This window comes from Anser cygnoides, chromosome 4 (assembly GCF_040182565.1).
Source record: "Anser cygnoides isolate HZ-2024a breed goose chromosome 4, Taihu_goose_T2T_genome, whole genome shotgun sequence".
Lineage (NCBI taxonomy): Eukaryota > Metazoa > Chordata > Aves > Anseriformes > Anatidae > Anser > Anser cygnoides.
The window spans coordinates 16,349,943-16,371,409 of record NC_089876.1 but is presented as its reverse complement, the minus strand read 5'-3'; the positions used below and the strand labels follow the sequence as shown (position 1 = coordinate 16,371,409).

The window sequence follows — 21,467 nt, the reverse complement described above, 5'->3', positions numbered from 1 at the left end:
GAGATGTTGGGGGTGAGAGGGCAGAGAAGTTTAGGAGAGCTAGTCTTTTTTTTCTTCCCTCTAGTTAAAATACAGAGGCAAAAATGTCCTTATGTTTTTATTAAAGCTTGAATTTGTTAATAGATGCTGTCTCTCTTTGGATCTATGTTACTATAGATTTCTATTATTACAGAAATATGTGTAATTTATCATACAATTCTTCTTTTTTCCAGCTCCATTATCCCTAAATGTTAGTTACACATGTAGTACATACAAGTCACATCACATACTAGCATTTTACTTGTTGTTTTTTTTTTTAACCGTAGGGTGGTTTTTTTTGTTTGTTTTCCCTGGAAGTCCTTTAAATATCTTCAAAATGTTCAAAACAATTTGAACACCCTTGAGTTGTTCAAGTCACATCACTCTTCCTGTCTTCACTCCATCTCCATTAAGGATGAGATTTAGGACCCTTCTCTCCAGTCTAATTTTTCCTTGAGTCTTTGCCTCGTGGGATCTTAGGCTGGAACGTTTTCAAAGATGGAATGTGGATTTTTAATGAATGAAGCTGACATTGGGAACCCTTCCCCCAGCAGTAGGACTTGCCAAAGTTAGGAGGTGTATAGTGCTATGTTCCTGCACACCAGAAAGGGCAGCAGAAAGATGGCAGATGGTCTTTTGTGGTTATATGTCTCACCAAAACTTATGAGGACTGGTTTCTATTCCTGTGTGATAACTGGCCTCTGGAAGTGCTTTTTCATCTGCCAAGCTTAAGATAAGAGCTAATTCAGATTATTTTTGTGAACCATTTTGGCAAAGGTAAGAAGGAAGAAAAGGGTCACAAGACAGTGCTGCCTTATCAAAACTTTTTTTAATAGGATTGGATTCCCCCTTGCTTTTGATGGAAAGTCTCAGGTTCAATATGGAATTTATTTTTTAAATAAGAGAAAGAGATAGTACCACTCTATGATGACCAATACTGTGGTGTAGGGAACATACAGAAAAGACATAGGTTTGAATTGTCAGGTTCAGAGCAGCAACTTGAAACTCAGTCTTTTACTCTCTTAGGCAAAAGATTGGACTACCCTCTCCACTCCTATTGTGATAAACTTTTAGGTAATGTTTCAAAGAATTTTCTCTACCTGGATGAGGAAAAATTATATTTTGATAAAGCTTTAATAGATAAGAAAATAATTTCTTCCTTGGCTACATTTCTGAAAATCAGGGTATAGGTTTCCGTGTAGCACTGACAGTTCTCACTGTAGATGAAATTTGAACAAGTGGTAGATCATCTACAGCTCAGTGAAATCAAACCCTAGGTGTTTGTTGTGCGTTTAATCACTGAGACACACCAAATTTGAGGAATTCACAAATGTCATCTTTAATCTTGTTATGCTTCAGAGTCCATATGCAAAATCAGAATCATAGAATATCCCAAGTTGGAAGGGACCCACACGGATCATCGAATCCAATCCCTAGCTCCACACAGGACCACCCAAAAATCAGACCATACGTCTGAGAGCATTGTCCAAATGCTTCTTCAACTCTGGCAGACTCGGGGCCTTGACCACTGCCCTGGGGAGCCTGTCCCAGTGCCCGACCACCCTCCGGGTGAAGAATCTTTTCCTAACACCCAGCCTGACCCTCCCCTGTCCCAGCTCCATGCCGTTCCCTCGGGTCCTGTCGCTGTCCCCAGAGAGCAGAGCTCAGCGCCTGCCCCTCCGCTCCCCTCGTGAGGGAGCTGCAGGCCGCCATGAGGCCTCCCCTCAGCCTGCTCTGCTCTGGGCTGAGCAAACCAAGGGACCTCAGCTGCTCCTCATATGTCTTCCCCTCTAGACCCTTTGTAGCCCTCCTTTGGACACTCTCCAATAATTTTATGTCCTTATTACACTGTGGTGCCCAAAACTTCACACAGTACTTGAGGTGAGGCTGCACCAGTGCAGAGCAGAGCGGGACAATCCCTTCCCTTGACTGGCTGGCAGTGCTGGGCCTGATGCACCCCAGGGTACGGTTGGCCCTTCTGTCTGCCAGGGCAGGCTGCTGGCCTGTGTTCAGCTGGAAGCACTGTTGACTCGGATTCAAAGAGAAGTACTTATGCCTTATTACCTAACAGCGGATCTCATCAGTACAGCCAGAGGTGCTTTGTTTTGAGACACATATGATACTGATGACATTCCTAGAAGGAACTTAGGGAACTCATAGGAAAATAGATGATTTCTTATTCAGTGAAAGTTTTGAGTAACGTGTAGTGAATATTCTATGACAGGGCTGGCAAGGTTCACACATGGGTTGAAAGACACCCCGTTATGAATATGCTCTCTTGAGAACAGTCAGAAACCCCTGAGTACTGACATTCAGCAGCAGCAGAAAGGAGGTGACCCCGCAGGCCACCCTGAGTAGATGTGGTCAGAGTCTTGCAGAGGTGCTTTGGAAATCCCAGCATGTGGCCACGCATCTCCCAGTATGCACATCAGCCGGGCCTTTTCCTAGCACGCATCTCTCACACCTTTCAAAGCCTGCTAGGGAAATGCTGTCAAGTAATTTACCCTAGACACACTTCTACAGATTTGTTTTGGAACAAAGTGCTTTCACTACCAGGAAGCTCACTATTTCAGAGCAGAATGAAAATGCAAAGACTTCAAAACTACTTTAATATACTTCTTCCGTGTAATAATCTTTGTATGATACAAAATGATGGCTGTTCTGATTAAGGATTGACGGCCATTAATTCTGGATGAAATACTTTAAATATCAGGAAGCATCCAGTTAAAGCAGCTCCTGTGTCATCCCTCACTCCTACACAGCATAGTAACCTCTCGGTTCGTTAGGGTCTACGCCTCTACAGTGCTGGTAGCACAGCTGACCTGGTGCGGCAAAATTTATATCTGCAAAAAACTTTCTAAATACTCTCCAGTTTGGTTCAAAGTTTAAATTCTACTTAGAAAAGTAGCTATTTTTGAAACTATTCTGCTTGTTGTTTCTATTCATTGTTTCCATGGCAGAGCTGAAAAACTATTACAGCTGTGTTTTGGGTGGTCTATTGTATACTGCTGTTGGTTTTGATTATTGTGTTCAACACTCTTGGTATGTGTTTCACTGTCCCACTGTCTCCACACAAATAAGGAGTGGTGCTGCCTCCACCCGTTGTTTATACAATTGCTGTGTGGTTACAAAGTGGGAAACCTAACTTCTTTGCCTTCCTCTGCTTAAGGGGATGGCATGTCCATACACCAGTTCCTAGGAGTGTGCCCTAAACACTTGGGTATAGCTTAGTACTTAAGGGGCATCACCCTGCTTTTCCCTTGGGAGTGTCTGAGAACCAAGTAACATGGATGAAGGAGCATGATTCAATGTCCAAGTGCTAAGGATAGCTGGCAGAGATGAGGACACCAGGTTTCTGCTGCTTAGATTGTTTTGTTTTGGACCATACTATCATCAGATTAAAAAAACGAACCAAACCAAAAACCCAAGGAGTATAGATAGATACAAGCTAAGGTATTGCTGACCTGATTTTTAAACATGCTCTCATAAAGACCTTCTGCTGAAGTGAATCAGACAATATATGGTGCATTTGCCTAGAATATGCTGATCAGTGTAATGGAGACTAACTTTCAATAATATTTTTAAAGGTCTGCATTTGGACATTGCTTCAGAAAATGTGATTTATTAAAGTTTCATAACCCTCAGAATTGAAACATGACCAGTTAAAATACACAGGGCTGTCTGTGAAATACACACCTCATTTGCTGCAGAAGGCAGGAAAACAGAAGTGCTTCCTGGTACTGAAAACTGTGAAAATGAGTGACCGTCTGTGTAAAATGAGTGATTATTTGCATAAAATACCGCTTTAATGTACAGTATGTTTAAGCTGACTAGCAGAGCACATGCTGTCCTGTGGAACAGCTAGCAAGGATCAGAATAAACAAAAACAGCATTGTGGCCTGTTTTTTCCCTCTTTGCAATTCTACGGCATTTGACCTTCTGCAGCTGAAACGGGACCTTGTAGCGTAGCCACAAAAAACATCCTTTAGAAACTTGCACCTTGAAGTGGATTTAGGACAGATGATACACATGTACCTGGAATCGAAAGTAACCGATGCCTTAAAACAGGCAACAGAAAACTTCCTTACACCACTGATTTTTTGTTTTTAAATTGTGCAGTCTCATGTGTTTTTAATTACTTGATGTAAATGTTCCCATTTTATTTTGGTTTTCATTGTCCAGTTTTCACCAAGAATGAGAAATCTGTAAAGGCAGAGGTTTTAATTTAAATTGTTATTCGAAGATATTTGTCTGAAACTCATTTAACTTTCTGCATGTATATCTGTAGTTTAGTTCTGACAATATTCATGAAATGATCTTTTTTTTCTGTAAGATCTTCAGTCTGTCATTTATGATGGTGACAAGGTAAAAGTAAAAACAAAAATCCAGGCAATTATTTTTGCATTATTTAGGGGAACTAAAATTACGATAAGTTTTCAAGTTGGAAAAATGTACAAGATGGGACACAACAGTCTTCTACACCCTGAAAAAAATCACTAAGCTTTTGTATTCATCAGAAACAGAAGTCCATATCCCAGCTGGCTTAACGGAAGGACAATAGTTGGTTGAGTACCCAAACGGACATAACACTGGGCTGAAAGGGGATGACTACAAGCCACACAGATCATGTCATCAACTCCATTACCTCCTCCCTTTCCTCTGACTATATCTACATCTTGAATACATATTTCAAGGAATCATGTCCTGAATACTGATGATTGATGACAATAGCAGTAGAATGAACTTTTAGTATGTATTTGCATTGACAGTGAACCTGATACCAAATTTTAATCTGAAGGATTTTGCTTTTCTAAAAAATAAAAATTCTTTGTCCTAAATTACTGCCTTTTCAGAAAACATAAACAAAAATGCCAACTCTTTTTGACGGGTGCACTGATTTGCATATAATTCAAGGTTTCCTATCTCTCTGATTTCCCATGCACTCCCTCTTACTTTTGCTGATCTCCCATGAAACCCTGGCAGAATCTCAGCAGACCTGATAGTTTCTTCTGGGCTGTCTGCCATTACCATATTTTATGTACTTCAGGGTTTCTGTGGAATTGATGACGCACAATACATCATTGGGCTGCTGTGACCAAACAAGGTTTGTGTGATGGAGCTTACCCTAGCTTTTTGCCAGAAGTGCTGAGACCTATCAAGGAGCTGAAGAAAGATGAGTAAATGTTGGTGATGGATGAAGGAATAGTGTTGAAACAGAGCAGACCTTGGGTAGGAGGAAAGGTCTAAAAACAGTGGCAGGGAAAGAATTAGTAGGTGTTTTGGAAATACTTGAAATTGAAGAGAAGATATAGATATTCTGGTTCAGGGTAGGATGTAAGGAATGGGCTATTGGGGAATGAAAATCGGGAATGGAACATAATGGAAGGAAAAGAAAAAGGCAAGTTTGAATGGGGAGAACGATGAATGTGAGGCAGGACAATGGTGCAGAGGAGGCTTCATTAGGATTTATTAAAATAAGCATCTTTGTATATATGCCTTTGGCTGAACTGAAGTATACTTTCTAGCCATTGTGAAATAGCCCGTCCTCAACCACGATTCATCACTGTACAGGGTTGTTAGTGTTAAGCAATGCATTCTGAGGATCAGTGCTTATGTCTACGCTGCAGGACAGGTACGTTTCAGCATCCCATGGGTGATCCTTGCAGTGATGTGCTAACCCTGTGTTGGGAACACAACTGGGCATGTTCTGTACCCCTTTACATCACTTCCAGTGGAAGAAGACCTGGCTGCATGAACTGCCAGGTATGACTATAGAGACATCAGTTTGGGCAGCTGGGGAATCGGCGCCACAAGGCACACCAGAGAGTGTCTGCCTTGATATGTACAGCCGGTTTCCAGTGAGCGGATGCTCTTATGATGTATGTAGGAATGGCTGAAAATGGTGCGAGCACAAGAAGCCTATGAAAGTGCCATTCTGAAATTAGCAATGAATGATGTCAAGCTGTATGCATGATATATGCTCCTGGTTTCTTACAGGAAACATCATTAACTTAAATTTTAGGTTGTTAAACCACATTTACCGCCATCATGTACTGTTGAAATCTAAGAAATAGCTAGTACAGTCTCTCAGATCAGTAGCCAAGTACCCCACCTCAGTCCCACCTCTTGCTACTTCATCACAGTGAGCGCTCTCTTTGAAGAACATTTGTGAGAGATGCATGCAGAAGACAAATACATGGAAGTGGAAATTTTGGAAGAAGAGGCAGAGAAGTCTCTGTTTTTATGTTATCACCACATTGCCACACTCTCAGAGACTGTAAGGACAAGTGTAATTATGTCTTTGTAAAGGCTTGCATTTTTCCCTAAAAAATTAGGAACTTGCATTTGCTTTAGACAAGAAATGCTGTAAGATCTTCCCATAGTGACTCAGTTTGACTATTTTGAATCAAGGAAAATAAAGTGAATTTGAATTTTAGAGTTTCCAAAGTGGCAAAGGCTTAAAATTGTGCCATATTGAATATATTTACAATTAAGACATTCTGGGAAATGTGAAAGTAACAGCAGTGAACATACAGAAATTAGTCTGGACAAGTTTTCTACAGGGGAACATTATTTTAAAGTGTTTCCTCTGTAACAGTTAATAAAAACAAAACTTAAATATGGAATTCTTCAAAAAGAAGAATTGGCTTTGACTTACTTGTAATCAGATGTGCTCCCAGAAACTACTTAGGAAAAGCATGACCTGCAAAGTGAAGGTGTGGCTGCAGATCGGATATGTACTAGCTGCTGTCTACCTTGCAAGTTGAATGGTAGCAGCTACACAGACTACCCATGGACAGGCATCTCCATAAACTTGACTACGCATACAGTCTAGACACTTATCCTGATACCCCCATCCCATTGTGGTTTAAATGGTTTTATAACTCCACTAGAAAGTGGTCAATGAACCTGGATACAACTGGCAACATTTACTCTGCTCTGGCCCATAATACAAGGCAGCTCTGAAAATCTAAATTCAGTTCATCAAAATGTGAAATGATTGGATTTTAATGTTGTTTTAATGGCAAATTTCAGCGTAGACTTAACTGAAGGCTTGTGAACACCTCCTTTGTTTTGATCTCCATGTAACGCAAATCATTAAGTGGGGTGTGATTGCAACATATATACATGAAATACAAAGATTGAATGAAGACTTAAGAAAATTTTCAGTGTTCATGTTGTTAATGTGAAACAACCTTGTGATTATCCTTACTATGTTAATAATTTAGCTGACTAAATGTCCCTTCTCACACATATTCATTTGCCTTTTGTCCCAAATCTTAAGATTTTAATTTAAAAAATGTGGAAGCCTAGAATGTTGTTAGAATTGTAATGCTTGAATTCAGTTTGAAAGTTCATATCTTATATCACACTATGGATTAGTTGGTTTAAAATAATTGGTATTGTTGTGCTACCCTTTCTAGGTAAGGAATGGGAAAGTTTGTCTGCAGGTCCTCTGGTAACTTTAGTTTTTTTTTGTTTTTTTCTTTTATAAATTAACACAAACATCTTGCAGGTTAATTTAAAGCCTTTTATGTCCCCTCCAAAATTTCTATCTTTATTGGATTCACATCTGTAGTTTTATTTAATACGAGCCAGATGTTGAAATCAAGGCGATATTCATTAGGGTGCTTGCTCTGGTGAAGGCTTGCTAGAGACAATGTGTTGTGCTAGTTTTCTGGGTATGGTGTCAAGCAGAAATGAAATACGCTGGACGTTTTTTCTGTTTGTCTAATTAGAAACAAAGCTTTCTAATCAATAACCTTCAAACTTTGATCTTCACAAGCGAAGAGATACGGACGAATGTAGATAAAATTCCACAAGCTGTTGTACTTTGTACACAAAACATCGCGATGCTGTTAAAACTGCAGGTTGTTAATGTAGCAGTGGGAACGGGGATGCATGGCTGCACCCGCATCCGTGGGATGGAATGATGCTGAGAAGGCAACAGAGAGCAGAACGCAGAGTTATAACCAAAAACCAAAGCTACTGACGAGAGCAGGAGGTGGGAGCTGGAGCTGCTGCCATGGAGCAGCTGGTAGGTGCCGTCCTGCCTCTGTGCGAGGCAGCAGCTCCCGAGCTGGGCTGAGTCACAAGTCAGAGGGAGCTCGGATCTGCTGCTTCGGCAGAGATGTCAGCATCTTTCCGTGCTCCCTGGAATACGTGCGTCTCAGAGACGTATAAAATATGTCTGGTGTGGCTTAAAGACTGAATTACGTATGTGGTCACTTTTTTGGGGCACTATATGGATACACTGTGTGTCATTCCTGGAAGGTACGAGATGGAGAAGGAACAGAATCTATAACATAGATGAGATAAAGATTTATTCAGTATATATTTTGCTTAGACTCTACTTTTCTGTGCAAAATCATTATTCACTAAAAGGAGAGGCATAGCCAGTCTTTCGCCCTCATAAGCTGGAACATTTTGCTCTTGCAGCATAATCAGATTTTCCAAGCAAAACTCCTGGTTATTTCAGTCACATTTATGCAGCCGTACAAGGCCTTGGCAAAATTCAAGCACTGCAGAGCATGGTAACATTTCAAAGTATAAAATTTAAATCAATAATGTATACTTAAATTTTAAAGGCCAAATTAAAAAATATATGCATCTGTTGTGCCTACAAAATATGCATACAGGTAACTGATTGCGTTTTTCAACTACTGAGTGTACGATCTACAACAGTGTAGACAGTACCTGCAAGAGTGAAATCCAGAATTGAAATGGATCATATTCAGCATGCTTTCATTTCCTGGCAGGTTTTGGCTTGTGTTTTGGAAGTTCAAAGGTTCATGTTTAAAATCAAATCTTTATAAAGAAGGGAGAATAAGTTAGAGACAGGAAACAAAAGGCTCCAGAAAAATCTGTGCAGGAGATGTTATTTTTCCAACATACATTTTTTTTCCAACATTGTTTCGGAGCTGGTGTTAAAATAATTAAGTGAAACAGAGTGGCACTGCATGCATTGTAGTAAGGCATGACTGCAGGTTCAGAGCTGAATGCAGTACAGGCTCTGGGAGCATGGCTCACTTAAAGGATAAAGGCCTAATTACACGAGCCAAATGCCAAATTCATGCCACCTTGGTACCAGAATTACTCTGTGCATTGTTCCCTTTCACACCAGTTCTCCTGTCTGTCTGATGCTTGTTCTGCTTGCAGTCTGGAGCGGTGTGTGTCTGCACTGTGCAGGGTCCGAACCCAAACCTGAGGTTAATGACCACATTTCTGCCACTCCTTTTCTCAGTCCTTGATCTCTGCCTTACCTTCCCCACCTGTAAAATGGGGAGAGATGCCTACATGCAGGAAATTGCATGGTTGTGTCTTAGTGCTGATCACCACAGTGTCTCCATGAATGTTTGTAAAGCGCTTTGAAGATGAAAATTGCCAAAGAAGGGCTAGGAATGATTATTATAAGTTAACGAATAAGTTTCAACGTGCATTTGATTGCCAGGTAATTCAGAAGGGAATCACCAGCCCTTCCCTCTCTTCGAAGAAGAAAAGTTGACAGTCAGCTAGTTGCTAATTAGCACTCAGCTGAAATTCCTCCAAAGCTGAGTGCTCCCAGTTGAGTCCTTTAAGAAGTAAGCTTGCAACTAATTGAAATACGCTGAAAGTTGAGCAGTGGGTGAGCTGTGTAACAGGTAAATCAGGACTGGGGGGTTAGGGGAGTGGAAAGAATATTCAGCTTCTCCAGGTAGGACTAGAACATTTTGGGGAAATGCTAGCCAAAAGGAGCAGCTCTTTCACGTTCATCCATCCGTTCCCTTTCTCAGGCCTCGTTTGTAACCTGTGACAGGCTATCCTGCCGTGTGTTAGTGAAGGCAAGGTACGGAGGAAGGGTTGCTTAAAGACTGTGTTGAAGTATGGTGTTGCTTATTTCTTAGGATAAATTGAGGGATGACTCTATACTGATTTTGAAAAACACATTGCTTAATATGTTAGAGCTGAGTGACTGTGCCACCTGCATTTAATTCATGTCGAGCTTGTCTTTAAGGGAAATGAATGCGTCAGAAAGAGGCTTGGATTTTGCTGGCCTGCCTGATGTCTAGCTGGAGGGCCGGTCTTCCAGGCCATGCTCTGCTCCCATAGCCTCCCCCACTACGTCTTTGGATGTTTTTTGGCCGTCCGCCAATGTTACAAACCGCAGAACTGTCTTCTGTGCCACTGCAGGCTGCTTGCTTCCTCAGCTGCTGGGAGGTGGCTGCAAGAGGCAAATGACAGGAATTTCATCCTCTTCTTTTCTGTGCTCGACTGCTCTGGATTCACCGTCCTCAGTATCAGCTCTTCAGGCTTTCCTCAAGGAAAACGCACTCGGCTAGACCTGTGGAGCACTTGGGGTGAAGAACCCCGGTTGCTTCAAATAGCACTTTGCAGTGCCAGCCTCCAGCAGTAGTCCACCCCGACCTTCAGAGGCGGATAGCAGGGGGCAGGAGAGAAAGGTGGGGTGGAATGAGAAACTGTGAAGGCAAGCACATGGCTCAGGGAAAAGGAACAATGGAGAAGGGTGCTGGGTAGGTATGGGTGGTACGGAGGAAAATGAGAGAAATGAAGTCAGCATTGGAACAAGGAGATGGAAGAAAACAAGACAGAAGTGTTGTCGAAGCTGCTGGATTGTGGAGAGCAGCCTTCGTAGCATGCTCAGAGATGCAGTAAGCCAAGGTATACAAAGGCTCTCACTGGTCTGGAAGGTGATCTGGTTCTGTCAACGGGCAGATGTTCTGCGGTATCCTGGATGTCAAGGGCTGAGTATTTCACACTTGGGACCTCATCCTTTCCTCCCCGGCACCACGTGGAGCTGTTTCCTCTGGCACGGTCACGATGTACACAGCACTTACCGTGCCCAAATGAGATGCAGGGTAGATGCAGCCCCCCCAGACACACTGCTCAGGCTGCAGCTGTATGGTGTGATGGCTGCCACTCTGACAGCACAGTGAGGAGCAAAACGAAGCCTCTGGTGCTTAAAGCATAAATCTCTCCCTTGTGAGCTGAAGAGGCAGGCTCTGCAGCTGAGAGCTCTTACAGGCCAATATCCTCTCTGCGCTAGGCACTTAACATGCACCGAACACTGGGCTACCATAGCTTAACTGGGGAGACGATAAGTTGGTTTGTGCACTACATGTTGGTATGTCCAGAGGGCCCATCGCTGTAACACTATGATATGGTTTGCACCACTTTTAATTTGTCTCCTATTTCCTTCCCCAGCTCTAACTGGTATAGGTCCTGTGTGGGTGAGGCAGGCTGCCTGCTTGTTCAGAGATGGGCAGGCTCCTCAAAGACTACCTTCAGTTGAACTTTCATAAAGTTCCAAGACAAAATTGAAAATCCTTCTTGATTATGGACGAAGACCTCGTGCACACTGCAGAGCTCAAAAAAGTTTAACATCTTTTGTGCTCTCATCTACTCAGAGATACTTCTAGCATCTTTGGTGCGCACTGCAGCTATAACTTAAAATCTTACTTACTAGCATTAAGCAGATGAAGATAATACTTAGGATTGCCATATGTACAGAATTATCATTATATGGAATTCATGCAAGTTAGGTTTGAGTCTGCAAACAGCCTGAAACACTTAAAAGAGGTGAACCCTTCTTGCTGCAACATAAACTCTAGAACACAGTAGTTTTGGTGGACTCACATAGGGACTACTCAAAAACACTTACAATAAAAATAACCATGTCATTTATTAATGACTGAAAAGGACATTAATCACACTTAAAAGAAAAAAAAAAAAGGCAGCATACATGGAAAAAGCCTGGAAGTGCATACTGAGTCTGGCAAATATTTTTAACGACAGATTCAAGAAATTTATTTAGTTTCCTGTCCACAAATTGTGAAAGGACAGTGTTTTCCCAAATATGTTTTTATTTCACTATATTAATATTTAATGCAAACAAATTACAGCTTCTAGATTTCTTATAAATTGCAAGCATCTGCTACACTAGGTTCTATAGCTGTAGAAATTAATGGCAGTGTGCATCTCTGAAACCTGTCAAAATTCTGTGTTTGAGCTCAGTGATTGTGTGTTACATATGACAGGGTATTGCTGGTGTTTCTTTGTTGTGCATCCCAACTTTTGAGAAGCACATTTCATTTAGTCGTTCGTGAGCATTCTCAGGAAAACAGTTTTGTTCTTTTAGCTAAGGTCACTCCATCAGAAGTCTTTACTGCTGTCTGGCTTTTGTATAAACAAAGGACAGCCTGAAAAGGTAGGTTGGTTAATTTTTTCAAGAAATTCAAGTTTACTTGAGTATTCTCAAGAAACCTCATTTCAAGTACCTCTAGTTATTTGCTGTTCACTTGCTGTGCATCTTTAACTAAGATCATTCTCTTCTGTTCCAGTCTTTTCAACAGCTACAAACCACCTTAAATGTATCCTTACAAACCTGATTACTGACAGAGACTGAACAGTCAATGCATACCAGGGATAAATACAGCAATTACACCTATTTACAGCTGTATCTCTTTTCTGCATTATTATTATTACTAAGTGGTTATTAAAAATAGTGCAGCCTTCAGAGCCGCTTGTCAGTTTTGCAAGGCAAGGACCGTGCCTCGGTTGCGCGGGTGCTTTCGGCAGCGCTGCGTTACAGGGCTGTGGGTGCTGGCTGGTGGGGTGGCGGGGGGCAGCATGGGTACCCCCCTGCCTGGAGCATCCCCAGGCTCCAGCCATAGCCTCAGCCAGAAGGCAGCACCCAAACGTGTGGGAGAGTACAAGCAGCAGGGTTGAACGAGCTGCCCCGCTTTACCCCTCTTTGCTTCCTGCCTGTGTCCTGGAGAAAGTTTCCACCGCTGATTTTTGGGCTGTTTGAACAGTCCTGCTATTGTAGCACGTCTCGGCTCTGTGTAGGCACCATGGGGTTCACGCTGGGGGGGGTGCAGAGGAAGAAAAACAAACAAACAACAACAGCAAAAAAGCCATGCATCTCCCTGAAATAAAGGGAAATTGTCCTCGAGAGCTGTCAGAGTGGAGTCCTTGACTTACGTGGGCCCTTCTGCTTCTGCCCAGGAGAGGGCAATACGGCACCCAGCCATCAGCCAGCACGTTGCTCCATGTCTTGAGGCTCCTTGGGGTGTCCGAGGCCCACATGAAATGTGCCTGGACAGAGGCACAGCTCCCAGCTCCACCAGTGGGGTCTGATGGTCCCATCTCCCACCCAGCCCCGTGTCCTCGGTGGGGACCGGGGGCACGCAGCCCACTGCTGCCTCCTTTCATGCGTGGGCACAGCACCCACATGGGGGCCGGCACTCTGGGTTTGAGGATGGGGAGCCTGAGGTGTCGTAGCCCTCCCTTCTGGGTAAGGCTCTGCGCTTTGAGATGTGGGGGTATTCACATGTGTATACGCCTGTGTAAATGCAATGCTGCCCACACACTTTTTCTCGTAGATTTGTAGCCATGCATACGCAGGCATATGAATCCCTTCGGTTCCAAGTTTGGGAAGACTAACTAGCCCCTTCCTCCCGTTTTCCTCTTCTTTCTTACAAAACTCATTTTCCAGATTAAGCAACATACTGGCCGTCCTAAACCTCGGGCCAGATGTCTGCCTTTGACCCCAGCTCCGCTTTCAGAGCAGTTTCATCCCGGGCGCAGGAGAGCCGAGCTGCGCGCTCCTGCAAAGCACGCCAAACTTTAAAGGAGGCTGATCCAAGTGGGAATTGAGCTGACACCGTCAGGATCCCTGTAACTTTATTTTCCTTTGATTCCACCTTCTGTTTTACTGTTCCGCGCATCATGCTGGTCTAGATGATAACAGGCAACTGGAAGTGCTGCTGGAGCCTGTAATTAGCACGTTCCTACCCTGGGACCCGGTTCTTGCCTGTGGGCTGTAGGTGTACAATAATTTGCTAGTTAATCAATGGGAATTATTAAAATATCGCTGCATATTTTTTTTGCATTGCAGAAGAGCTGTACACATAGGCTCTTGCATGGGGAAGTAGCTGGGGTTCTAAATCATGAAAGCAAATTGTCCTGCTAGTTCAGTACTTAGAGGTTTTTGTTGTTGTTGTTTTTTAAAGCAAGCTCTGCCCCCTCTCTACCCCCAAACGCCAAAATGAAAAATATTAATTTTGTTGGAGCGTTCAACTTCTTGAGGCAGTGAATTTTATCATGGTCAGAAAGTCCTTAAAACAGATACCATTTTGCAGCTGTGCAAAATTGCACCATCTTAATTACAAAAAGCAATGCATCCCGTCTTGGGCAAACATCTTTTACTTTGGGTTTGCTTTGCAAACAAAGTAAAATCCACAGTTTGGTGGGATTTTTTTTTTTTTTTGTTGACATTTATTTAAGTAGGTGATACTTAAAATAAAAATGTGTGTATTAGCACTGTAAATTTGTAATTTTCCCATCATTTTGGTTTTTAGATTTTAAGGTAGCTGGGGTGGGAATTTGTTGGAATACAATGCAGGAAGGCCCGGGGAAGTTTTCTCCCAGGCCATGCAGCCACTTTATGGACTTACCATGCAGTCAGTGAGCACTGGAGGAGCACTGTCACTGTCACTGCAGCACTCCTGAGCCAAATGTTGTACATGCTATTTATTAAACTCAGCATCTTCGGTGACGGTACTGGAGCGACAGCGTAGCGTTGCTGCATAGCTAGGGAGCACTGAAGGAGAGAAGTGCAGTACCCCATGTATTATCTGTTGGCTCCGTGTTTAGTGACAGAAGCTGTGGGAAGTCTATAAAACAGCTCAATACGTCACTTCTTCTGGAAACTGTTATTCCACAAGAGTGTACAGAAATAGTTTTGCTAAACAGCAACTGGTATTTCAAAGATAAATTGTGATCCAGATCAGTGGTCAGCAGAATAAAGTGATGCACTTTCATATTTTGTCCTGCAAAGAGAACTCGGGTTTTCCAGATTTGGCCACATATGGAAATGTAAAAAGGCAAGGAAAATTGGGATTTTGCGAATCTGTCTTGAAATATTCCTACATTTGGTTGGATTAAAATTAATTTGGCAGTGGGTGATAACGCTCCAGCATTCTTTTAGGATTACTACGTAAAATTCGAAAGTGTAATGGTGCGCGCCTCGATTTCCCGATCTGTGAAATGGGCGAGCGTGCAGGGCTGACGCCAAGCGCTCCGCCTGAGAACCACTGTGAACACAGCCTGATTGTTACTCTCTTAATCATATTAGTTAACTAAATCTGCTCCTAGAGTGGTTCCATTTGCTTGAATGAATTTGCATGAGAGATTAATTCGGCGCTGTTTATTGTTGTTTTTACATTTATCCAGCACTGTAAATAATGCCTGATACTTTACAGCTGTGTGTAAAGGCAGGCTGTGCTTCGAGGGCTTTTTTTTCCCCCTTTTCCCCCCAGGTAATTTGCAGGTTCCTCTCCCAACCCTCGCACTTTCCCATGGAGCGGATGAGCCCCTTTTGTTTTCCTTGGATCTTCAGGACTTTTCCTTGAGGTGACAGCCCCTTCCCAGCACTTCCACCCAAGTCTGCTTCAAGTGCCCCCCGACGGGGGCTCCTCGCCCACCCCCCCCTCCCCCCCGACCCCCCCCTTTTTTTTTCTTTTTTTTTTTTTTTGGCACTTTTGGGTTCACCCCCGCCGCTCTGTGGGGCCGGATTAGTGCTGGCCAGGCCGGGGAGCCCCTGAGGGAACGGGTCGCCCCTTGGGGCGGCTGCCCTCAGGTAGCGACGGGGGGCGCCCTGCCCCGGGGGGGGGGGGGGGGCTCCGTGTTTTGGGGCGGATCCCCCCCAAACGCAGCACCCCCCGGGGTAGAGGCAGAGGCAGGGGAAGGGGCAGGGTCCCCCCCACCGCCCCCGGCCCCCAGGCGTGGCGCAGCCCCGTGTGGAAGCAGCGCCGAGGCTCCTCCGCGTCCCCCCCCCCCTCCCGCCCCAAAGCGGCCCCAGGCCGCGGGTGGGCACCGCCGCGTCCCCGGGCTGGCTCAGGCAGCTTTAAAACCACCTATATGCTAACGAGCCCGGCTGCCAGGTTCCCGAGGGGTCCTGGCGGGGAGAAATTAAAACCAAACCTTGGACCTCTGTCAGGCTGGGAGAGGAAAATGATATTTTCGAACTAGTCCACAGCGTGGACAGGAAATGACCCCTCCAGAAACTGCTTCTTTAAAAACGAGCGGTGGTGCCTGAAGCCATCCAGCTCTCCGGAGCCTGTGCTCTCCCTCTCCCTCCCGCTCCCTCCCCGGCTCGCTCCTCTCCTCTCCTCTCCTCTCTTTCCCTCTCCGCTCCGCTCCCCCCCCCGCCGCCTCCTGCTCTAGAGGGCTCCCACAGCAGTTCCCAGCCAGTGTGTGCAGCCTGTATGTGTGTGTGTGCGCCTGCTGCTACTTTGTACTGTGGAGAACACACAGCCCATGTGCTCTGTATGGATGTTGGTGATACTCTGGGTAGCTTGAATCGCTGCAAGCAGGCAAGATGTCCAGCACACCACATGACCCTTTCTATTCTTCTCCTTTTGGCCCATTTTATAGGAGACACACACCATACATGGTGCAACCAGAGTACCGAATATATGAAATGAACAAGAGGCTGCAGTCGCGTACAGAGGTAAGTCCCTCAGCCTTGTTTTACTGTGCATGGAGCGTGCTGGGTTTCAGCCTGAATTCCAGCTGAAGCGTCCCATTAGGCAGTGCAGGATATGCAGGCATGAACCCTAATTAATTTAGTAGTTTAATTGGGTAATCCCTCATTATGTTTCCATGCAGAGCAACTCTTTGAGTAGATACCAGCTTAGGCAGAAATCTTGAAATTACAGCACAGCACTTCAGGACTGATTGTAATGCTGTTCCGAGGAAATTTCTGTGCCTAGTGTGTTGTTTGCTCGGGATCTGTCCTGCTGGCATTTGCAGCTATAATATTGCAAGGTATCTCTTCAGCTTCTGCACAAAACTAATCCAGAACCGTTGCAGGTTTAGGGGGAGAGACGAGCCTTTATCTGCTTTTGTTTTGTAAACTCATTAAAATTAAAAATGAATGCTGACAGAAAACAGGAGCGGAGTTTTAAAAACTTGTGCCTAAGCTGCACTTAAAGGTGGAACACATGTCCAGAGCAGCCGACAGAGAAATTCGTGTTTACATTGGGAATGCGGTTGCTTTTAGCAAGAGGGATGATCCGTTCACGACTTTATCGTATAGCTGTCAAAAGTACCTAATAATGTAAACTACATTCACTGTTGCTTATGCCTTGTATAATCTGTTAGTGGTTTACACACCCAGGCTCCTGCACGCAGATCAGCTACCACAAAGGAAAATGCTAAATGGAGAGGGGAAATACTTTAGTCACTTAGGGGGAAAAAATAATTGTGGTGGCTGCATCTTGTTATTTAGGTGGTTAAATAAAGCACACTTTTTGGTCTGCTGAAGTGAAAAGTGTGTGGACTGAACCCGGCTGCATTTCTGCCCATGTGGCTGTGTTTGTGCAGCAAACATCCTTGGGGCTGCAATTTTGCACAGTAGTTTCCTAGTGGTGCCCTGCAAACACTTCTCAAAAGTATTCATCTTTCGTAATTAATAGCGTTACACGGAGGCAAACGCCTGCCGAATTCGTGTCACGAAGCACGGTGAAGGATTTTAAATTGACCTGTTTGCTGCATTGTAATTCTTGACGAGAACATGAGGTTATCATAAAACAAAACACACATGCATGCCTGAATTGTCAGCTTAGCCATGGAGGGGCTGTGACGTTTAATGTATATGATACAGCTAACAAGATGTGACCTGCTTTCGGATTGGCTAGCTGCTCGGGGGAACTGGGTTTCTGGCACTCTTATCGCTGCTAGTCCTAAAACACTGCTCTTGGGTAATTGTTAAATACACTTCAGGCTGGCTGGAAACTCGAAGCAGCTCCCCAAACCATGGGGACTGCTCCTCAGTTTGGCCCCAAGTAGCTGGTTGTTGATGGTCGTTGTCATTTAGCCATTGGTGTTTATTTTCTATTTTTTTTTCTAAACTGTCAGTGTCTTGCAACTCTGTTCCTTACCTTCCTGTACATACTAGCATCATAATTTCTAGACTTTTCCAAATAAATATAAGAAGTGTGTATCATTAAGTGATTCCTTCAGGGTTTTGTACAGAAGCTGGTCTGAAAAGCTGTCAGTGTTAATTTCACGTATTATTTTAGCTGTACTTTTAGTATTTTATTGGGCCAATTTTCCTTGACGAATGTTACAGTCAAAAAGTTTTCGAGGGACTTGTGAAACAACTTCTCCCTCCTGCATGGCTGAGGTGTGCTGAGAGGGACCAGTTTCATGGCAGGCTTTCCTGTTGGGTGGACTGTTGTGAGCAAAAAGCAGTAACCCGCTCCTCCTGCCATAGGTTTCAGCAGGATTTTACTTTGACAGATAGTGTTTAGTCAATGAAGGCCTTATGCTTAAGGGTTTTTCTTCATTTGTTCACAGTGAAATATCTTTGCCTTGTGATTATTCAGTGTTTACATTCTGGTTGTCTTTTTTAATTTCTGAGCTTGTTGCTGTACGTATTGTTGTTTCTTGAAATATATTTTTCTAGCTAGCTTCATGTCACTTCATTCATCCTCCAATTAAATCACCTTCCTTAATAAAAAGAAAGTTTTTAGAAATTTACTTCCCTGGGACGCGTACAGTGACTAGATGCGGGCAGCCTGCAAAGAATCCTGCTGCCTTCCTGGGCAGGTTGGGAGTGGAAGTTTCACGTAATTTTCTGCGCTTCCAAGCGTGTTTGTGCTCAGTTGCTGAAGGCTTCTGGAACATGTATGACTGGCTCTGAATTTCTTAAGTCCAGACCGATGGAGCCTCCTATGTCCTGGAAGGAATGTGCTTGTGCTTTGGGTGATAGAGGTTTACTGCTTGAGCATTTCTCTTCAGGCAGTCTTTGAAATAATGTGGGCACTTGTCTGAGGGAGGCTGCTTGCACTCTGTGAGCCCCAGGGGGTAGGTGAGCACAAGTAAAGCAGCTTAAGGGGAAAGGAATTACAAAGAAACTGCCCAAAAGACTGGGGGTAGCAAGCTGTCAGATTCCACTTGGACCCAACTTCTGGAGAGAGCCAGTGACAAGTGAGGATTTCTTTTAAAAAATGGAAACCTACAGCTCTTACTCTTCCTTCCGTCCCAAACATATGTCTGGAAAGCCTTTGGGACTGGGTTGTTTTCCTATGGAATTAAAGTGTTCTTAATAATCTTTTAGAGTCAGATTCTCTGCCGTCCCTTGCAGTGGTGGAAGTTCCAAGGCAGAGCAAAATGTACGTCTTTGAGTGAAGTTGTACAGAGGACGGATGGAGGGCTTGTGAAAGGAGCGTGTTTGTAATGTCCATCTGCCTCCTCCCCTCCGTCTGTAGAGCCCACCTTTGTAGTAAATCCCTGTAACTTCTCGACAGAGCTTGCAGGTAGGTGAAAAGTGATTCAGTAAAAGCCCTGGGGTGGTAGAGACACCATCAGGGAAGGCACCAGTAAATGCCATTTCTGCTCCTGCCCCGCCAGCAGCGGGGAGGATGGTACATGGGGGAGGTGGAAAAGTCCTGAGAGTGGCTCTGCGCTTAGGGACCCTCCCTGAGAAATCCGCTGCTCCCACTCTGGTTTGTGTCAGCATCCGATGGGAAGGAATAAATAGCCTCTGTGAAGGATGTGCTCAGCGTGTTAAGCAGACAAAATACCGTGTGATAAATAAAGGTCATTTAGATGCAGCATGGATATCTTTGTTATTCTTGTTTTCTTTAGGAAGAAACACTAGTGATGAAAGTAAAGGATCAGCAACTCCAGCCCGTGCTAGACGTACAAACTTTTGCTCTCCAAACTTGTTGCAACTTTCTGGGCTCCTCAGGCAGAACCTACAGCTGCCTTTTTAAATTCAGGGTCAGTCTTAGGCGAAGAATTCCAATCACACCCAGGCAGGGGGTGGTTTTATGATGTAAGTACTGGCAAAAGTCCACTACCTAGCTAATTCTTATGTGATCTAAAGTAAATTAGGGGGCCAGAGTTACTAACCAGCATACAGGAACACCTTAGCTTCCTTAAAAGTTGTTCAAAGAAATCTAATCTTGTAATACTTTTTTTTTTTTTCCTAAATGGAAATGAATACATGCTTTCTTAATAATACTTGGGAATGTCTAGTGCCATTTTGTAATATGCCAACAATCCTGTTTTAAAGAAGTAAAATGCATATTTCAATGTTTAATAATCTCTGGCAGATATAAAGACAAATCTTATTTACTTCCATCACAGTTAACTAACTTTCTGGTTAACTGAAATACAGCTGTTTCCTTGCATGTTTGTGGTTTTAAGGATTTCGTGACTATTCACTCAAACTCAGTTTATCTCAATATTTTTATATCTATATTAGTTTAACATTTCAAGGAAGAAAGCCTGTCGTGACATAATCAGCAGTTTCTAAAGTCCTAGGTAGCAGATATGCAATGTAGGTAAATTAGCTTAAATATTTTCTCTGTTCTTCATAAAACTCGACGTTAAAAAAAAAAAATCACACAAGAACTCTTTTCCTCTTTGATGTTGTAAATCCTTTTCCATTATAATATTTAATCATTTGAAATTGCTCACACTTAAAAGAAAACAAAAGGTGATTATATCTTGTATATAATTATTTTTCAGTCGCATTACAGCGTGCTGTGCGTAGATCACTTGAAGTTGCTGACAGTTTAAAGTTTGAGGCATTGCTTTATTGCCAATAATCAAAGAAATGTATCAAGCCCTTCACTTGTTTATTTAGTCCTCTATATTTTTAGAACTTTGTCTATCATAGTATATTAAATTCACCTGTCTCTCTTTCTATTACAAGAGAGTAGAGCCCTTCTGGCTAAGAGTGTTTTAAAGGTGACTGGAAAGCTTGACTATTAGCATATTTGTTTTAAAGACAATCAGCTTAATCAAATCATATCATATTAAACTCCTACTGAACTGTATAGTGAATTTTCAAAAGTGGAGATTTCACGATGAAAGAAAACTTAAAGCAGATTAAAAGGAAAATAAAGAAGGATGTTATGATTATTTAAGAGCTACTAAATGAACTGGAAGCTTACACAGACATTCATATTCAAGCAAATATTTAAAGCAAAGCAAAGCAAAACAAAAATTTTACAGTTTAATGGAAGTCTCTTATTTTACTTCCTTGCATTGCTACCCGATGAAATAATCCTCTCTTCTTCTTCCTCCTGATGCATTTTTAATAGATTAGTCATAAAAATATGTTGTGACATCACATTTGTTCACATAGCAACTTAGTATCACAAACAGATCTGATATTGTATACATAAATCTGAGTTTGTCCAATGAGTTTGCTTTGTGGATGGGAAACATAAACTTGTGTCTCAAAGTATTTTTGAGGAAATATTCCTTCATCCACAAATATACTAATAGTATGTAGCAATTCTAGGAACACGAGTAAAGTATTTTCAAAGCCTACTTTTAAACCACGCTTTGCTGAAATTGAAAGGTCAGTTTTAAAAGAAAACCCTTGAACCCGTTTAGGCAGACACTGACTTCAGAATGAATTCAAG

General features: G+C 43.1%; 1 protein-coding gene across 12 annotated transcripts in view; it reads left to right on the top strand.

The window, feature by feature from the left end:
- Positions 1–21,467, top strand: part of LDB2 (LIM domain binding 2) — a 373,500-nt gene that overhangs the window by 139,190 nt on the left and 212,843 nt on the right. For 4 of the 12 annotated variants that reach the window (XM_048047985.2, XM_066995682.1, XM_048048039.2 and 1 more), the window contains exon 1: positions 16,000–16,531. In XM_048047985.2, coding sequence (XP_047903942.1) covers positions 16,400–16,531 — 132 coding nt within the window. In that variant the 5' untranslated portion in view covers positions 16,000–16,399. Of the gene's footprint in view, positions 1–15,924; positions 15,963–15,996; positions 16,532–21,467 lie in introns of those variants that run through there. The other 8 variants (XM_013180384.3, XM_066995684.1, XM_066995686.1 and 5 more) reach the window with 6 other exon arrangements.